The sequence below is a fragment of the Orycteropus afer genome, unplaced genomic scaffold (assembly GCF_000298275.1).
Source record: "Orycteropus afer afer isolate SDZICR_OR568_19922 unplaced genomic scaffold, OryAfe1.0 scaffold00718, whole genome shotgun sequence".
In the NCBI taxonomy this organism is placed as follows: domain Eukaryota; kingdom Metazoa; phylum Chordata; class Mammalia; order Tubulidentata; family Orycteropodidae; genus Orycteropus; species Orycteropus afer.
The window spans coordinates 494,924-500,966 of record NW_006922305.1 but is presented as its reverse complement, the minus strand read 5'-3'; the positions used below and the strand labels follow the sequence as shown (position 1 = coordinate 500,966).

General features: G+C 43.5%; 1 protein-coding gene across 1 annotated transcript in view; it reads left to right on the top strand.

Moving 5' to 3' along the window:
• LOC103211292 (zinc finger protein 613-like) overlaps positions 1-5,758 on the top strand; it is a 20,858-nt gene extending 15,100 nt beyond the window's left edge. The window contains exons 7-8 of the mRNA XM_007957235.1: positions 5,203-5,294; positions 5,688-5,758. Coding sequence (XP_007955426.1) covers positions 5,203-5,294; positions 5,688-5,758 — 163 coding nt within the window. The remainder of the gene's footprint in view (positions 1-5,202; positions 5,295-5,687) is intronic.
• The last annotated feature ends 285 nt before the right edge of the window (positions 5,759-6,043 follow it).

Sequence of the window (6,043 nt, the reverse complement as noted above, 5' to 3'; positions counted from 1 at the left end):
TGCATTTGAATTTGGGAAAGCCTTCCCCATGAAGCAAATGCTCATTGTACTTCAAAGATCTATGGAAGAGAGACTATGTGGCTGTAATGAGTGTAGAAAAATGTTTCCTTACATGTATAGCCTTGTTTCACATAAAAGAATACATACAAGAGAGTAATGTGTGGATTCAGCCATAGTGAAAGTCTCGTCCACAGCACATCATGATATGTACATATCAGTGATGTCATGCAGGAGAAAAGCCCTGTTAGTACAGTGACTGTGCAGATGCCCTCTGTGGCATCTGAGACGTCAGTACATATCAGTGGGCTCCTAACAGATAGGAACGTAGTCTTTGTAGGGCACCCTGGTGCCAGGAGTGAAACATTAGTAGATAATAGAATTTGTACTGCAGTGAAATCTTATGAATGCGATGAATATGGTAATGCCTTTAGTGACTGATTTCATCTAATGTCACAGAAAATATGTAGGGTAGCCTCATATTCATTCAGTGGTTAATTGGGCTGGGCCAGATTTCTGCCTCTTTGGTTACAAAGTATATCCTGAGGGAAATCATATGAATGCAGAGACTGAAACACTCATCCTTCATAAATATGTATGTTGATACTGAGGCATAATCTGATGTTAATCCAGACATACACACATTGATTACTGTGTTGTGCCAAATAAATAGATGAAATCTGAGTTCATCTCAGTGGAGGAAATAAATTCTGTGAATTTAAAAAACAGAAAATATTGGTACCTGTTATGTTGTTATAATTGAAAGCCACATAGGAGGTGGTTGGTAGGAAAGGGGGAATACTGAGTTGGTGGAAACCGAGGCACACATGTATCAGTTCAGTTTCCCCAGCTCAATGTGTAAGATTCTTTGGAAACCACAATGTCTACCATAAGCTTTTAGAGCATTATATTATGCATAGGCATCTTTCTAATAAATAGCCTACATGGAATCTATTAATTAACATAGGTTTGATACATAATTCCTTTGCCTGTGGTCCTTTTTCCAGAAGAGAGGATATAGTAGTGAAAAAGAAAAAGTCCATGCCTTCTTGGAGAGAGCATTCAGTTGAATTACATGTAAGTGGAATCTATAGTTTAGCCAAGATGCAATATCTACATTACGTGAAGTTGGCATGGAATAATTGGTATAAGGGGTTTGGTTAGAATAACCTAAAAATGTCTATGAATATTTCTATTAGTGTCCATGTCTTGTCTTCCCATGTAGATATTAAATTTCTTGATCATGTTTGTGACTGTCCCCAAACAGATAATAAATTCCTTTATGGTTTTTGTGACTTAAGTTTTAAAGTTAGGGGGAAAAAATTTAAAAATGCAGCTCCGTAATCACACTAACTACATTTCAGTTAATGGCATTGCATGACTGAGAAACCAAATGCACTGCCATTGAGTCAGTTCCAACTCATAGTGACCCCCTTGGGTTTTCAAGACTATGAATCTTTATGGAAGCAGAACACCTCATTTTTCTTCCATGGAGCAGCTGGTGGGATCGAACCACCAAACTTTTGCTTAGCAACCAAATGTCTTAACCCCTCCCTCACCATTTGGACAGCACAGACAATGAGCAAGAGTTTCTAGCTCTTTACATGGCTGGAAAGTGTATACGGAAAGAAGATGCAATCATTGTCACTATCCCAGAAAGAACACCACGTTGTGATTTTATATTTCTCAGCATACTGAAAAATAATTATGTAGTGATTTGGAAAATGGCTGGATGCTCTTATGAATTAATCAAGCTTTGTTTTGTATTTGAAATGATGGAGCCACTGGAGAGCACTTTACAGCATGGAACTCTCTCCCAGAAACGTTCTCACAAGACATTAACTCTAAAAATAAAAAGGTGGCAGAAAAGAAGAATCTCCTAGATAAGTGAGATACAAAACAAGGAAAGAACCTTAGTCTCTATGAATGGATGAAACTATGTGATGGGAGCAGGTGAAATTTTGGATTGTCTTTTAGGTAAACCTTTATACCACCTGTGGGAGTTAGCACCATTTCAAGACTTTGGATCATCCATGACTTACTGAGTTGACACATGATTCTTATTATTAATTGGTGGTGCCGTGAATTACTTGGTATGGATTTTCTCACCACGGTCTTTGTGAATCCCACCAGATTACTGAGTGGTGGTTGGTGGTGAAGTGCCATTGAGTTGGCTCGACTCATAGAGACCCTGTGTATAGCAGAATGCAACACTGCCCGGTCCTATGCCAGCCTCACAATCCTTACTATATCTGAGCCCATTGTTCCAGCCCCTGTGTCAATCCATCTTGTCAAGGGCTTTCCCCTTATTTGCTGACCCTCTACTTTACCAAGCATAATATCCTTCTCCAGGATGGTCCCTTCTGACAACATGACCAAGGTAGGTGAGATGAAGCCTGGTCATTCTTGCTTCCAAGGAGCATTCCAGCTGCACTTCTTCTAGAACAGATTTGTTTGTTCTGGAAATTCATGGTACTTTCAGTAGTCTTTGCCACCACAACTTAAAAGCATCAACTCTTTTTAGTCTTTCTTATTCATTATCCAGCTTTCACGTGCTATGAGGTGATTGAAAACACCATGGCTTGGGTTAGCTGCACCTTAGCCTTACAGACATCTTTGCTCTTCAGCAAAGGTGTAATCCATACTGCAGACTAGTCTTTAATCTTCATCAGTAAGTGCTTCAGGTCACCTTCACATTCAGCAAGCAAGGTTGTGTTGTCTGCATATCATAGGTTCTTAATGAGTCTTTTCCCAATCCTGATGCCCCACTCTTCTTCATATAGTCCAGCTTCTTGGATTATTTGGTCAGCATACAGATTGAAGAAGTGGTGAAAGGATACAACCCTGTCTCCCTCCATCCTGATTTAAAACCCTGCAGTATCCCCTTGTTCTGTTCGAACAACAGCTTCCTGGTCTATTTACAGGTTCCTCATGAACACAATTAAGTGTTCTGGAACTCCCATTCTCATTATGTTATCCATAACATGATCTACACAATTGAATGCTTTTGCATAGTCAATAAAACACAAACATCTTTCTGGTATTCTTTGCTTTCAGCCAAGATCCATCTGACATCACCAATGATATCCCACCTTCCACATCCTCTTCTGAGTCCAGCTTGCATTTCTGGAAGTTTTCTGTCAATATACTGCTGCAACCGTTTTTGAATTATCAAACTTTTACTGTTGTTGTTATGTGCCGTTGAGTCGGATCCGACTCATAGCCACCCCTCCTTGGGTTTCCGAGGCAGTATCACTATGGAAGTAGATTGCCCCATCTTCTGAGAAGTGGCTGGTGGGTTTGAACTGCCAGCCTTCTGGTTAGCAGTCAAGTGCTTTAGGCACTATGCTACCAGCATGTGATATTAATGATACTGTTCGATAATTTCCACATTCTGTGGGATCACCTTTCTTTGGAATGGGAACAGATAGGGATCTGGTGAGCTTATCTGCCTTTTATTTGCTTCAATTTTAGTGGCCTTTCTCCATTAAGCTATTTCCACAGAGTCAACTAAGGTTGTATCTTTCACCATACTTATTCGGTGGTTATGCTGAGCAAATAATCAGAGAAGCTGGATTATATGAAGATGAATGTGGCATCAGGATTGGAGGATGACTCATTAACAACCTGTGATATGCTGATGGCACAACCTTGCTTGCTGAAAATGAAGACTTGAATCACTTACTGATGAAGATCAAAGATTACAGCCTTCAGTATGGATGACACCTTAACATAAAGAAAATAAAAATTGTCACAACTGGACCAGTAAGCAACATCATGATAAATGGAGAAACCACTGAAGTTGTCAAAAATTCCATTTTACTTAGATCCACCATTAGAGTCCATAAAAGCAGCAGTCAAGAAATCAAATAACTTACTGTGTTGGGCAAACTCTGCTGCAGAAGACCTCTTTAAAGTATAAAGATGTCATTTGGAAAACTAAGATGCACTGGACCCAAGCCATGGTGTTTTCAATTGCCTTGTGTGCATGTGAGGGCTGGACAATGCATAAGGAACACCACAGAAGAGTTGATGCATTTGAATAGTGGTGCTGGGGAAGAACATTGAATTTACCATGAACTGCAGGAGCTCTGGTAGCGTAGTGCCTAAGGCACTTGACTGCTAACCAGAAGGCTGACGGTTCAAACCCACCAGCCACTCCTCGGAAGGAAGATGGGGCAATCTACTTCTGTAGTGATACTGCCTCGGAAACCCAAGGAGGGGTCGCTATGAGTTGGGTCCAACTCGATGGCACATAACAACAGCAGCAGCAGCTAGAAAATCTGTCTTGGGGGAAGTTCAGCCAGAATGTTCTTTAGAAGTGGGAATGTCTAGACTTCCTCTCTCATACTTTGGTAATGTTGTCAGAAGAGACCATTCGCTGTAGAAGACCATCAAGCTGGGAAAAGCAGAGCATCAGCGGAAAAGGGGGAAGACCCTCAATGAGATGGATGGACACAGTGGCTGCAAAGATGGTCTCAAGCATAGCAAGGACTGTGAGAATGGGGCAAGACGAGGCAGTGTCCCATTGTGCTGTTCAGAGGGTCACTGTGAATCTGAACCAACTCCACGGCACCTAACAACACAGGACAGAGTAGAACTGCCCCATAGGGTTTCCAAGGCTTTAAATCTTTAGGGAAGGTGGCTGCCATAGCTTTCTCCCTCAAAGCGGTGGATGGGTTCCAACTCTCCCTCCCCTGTGGGTTAGCAGCTGAGCCCTTTAACCTCTAAGCCACCACAGCTCTTTCTCTCCCCACTCCAAATATAACTTAGGCTTATCCCACTCGCTCTTTTGCCCTATGATGGCCACTCTCATTAAGGACTAGTTTTCCAACCTTTTTCTGTCCTTAAAGGCCCTTCCTGTCAGCCTGATTTCAGAAAGAAACTTTCTCTGATGGTCCTCTTACCAGCCTCTTGCTTTTGCCTTTCTTTTCCCAGGAGCACTTCTCTGCTGTACAGATACTTGAACTTTCACTTATCCAATTGCAAAGTTTCTTTCTTTCTTTCTTTTCTTTTTTCTTTTTTTAAATAAAGGTATTTTAAGTGCCCGGGGCCTGTTACTTTCAGCCCAGCCTACTGACATCAATTTGATGCGCACTATATATCCCCTTTAAAGTTCGAGCCACTGGAAGTCTTATCTATTTTCTGCAGGGTTCGGGAGACCAGGACACCGGAGTGTTTCAGTGGCGTTCTCGTCTTCCCCAGCAGCTGTGGCTACTGTCACGGAAAACCTTTGCCCTTTGCCCTTTGTCTTCCGTACGGCGGGCATTCCAATATGGCCGCCTCCAGGAGACGCGGTAAGAAGGGCGCAGACGTGGTACTTCCTCGGTAACTCCAGAAATCCCGTTGTTCGCGCTCTTTCAAGATGCTAGACCCTCGCCGGACTCCGTAGGCGGACAAGGGCACTGGGCGAGGGATCGAGAAGTAGAAGCAGTTCAGCGAAGTGCGTGGAACGTTTGGGAATTTTTGATTCGGGAGAAAAACAGGTGAGTGTGTTTTTTCCTTAGAACAGAGCGAGGGAGGTGTGGGGACGCGGTGTCGTGAGGACACTTAGAGTTCCTGAGGGGAGCGCCGGCGTGGAGGTGCTTGAGCGGAAGCAGGTGGGAGTCGGTGCCTTAGGGTCAGACGTGGGTTGAGCGCCTTCGTACAGCGATTAAGGGCACAGGGTCTCAGGCTCAGTCTGCTTGCAGGGGGTGAAGGAGGTGATTACGACGACTGCGCCGTCTGGTTCGAGTTCGTGGTGTCATATTCCGCGCAGTGATACTGGCTCCAGGAGTGCGGTGGGGTGAGGATGGTCAAGGTTTCGCATTAATACGGAGCTGGCGTGGTGTGTGTCTCTGGTGCAGGGAGGCTCGTGAGGCCTGGAGCTTGGGAAACACAAGACCTTCGACTGGTGGTTGAGTTGAGGTTTTAACGTCGACTTTGGGACCGTGGTTCGAAACCCTTCATTTAGAGACTCGTGCCTTTTCTCCTGTCTTCTGGTAGTTTGCTGACTACTGATTGGGAGACTAATCCAGCCACGCCCTTACGTCTGTGTCAGTGTGTC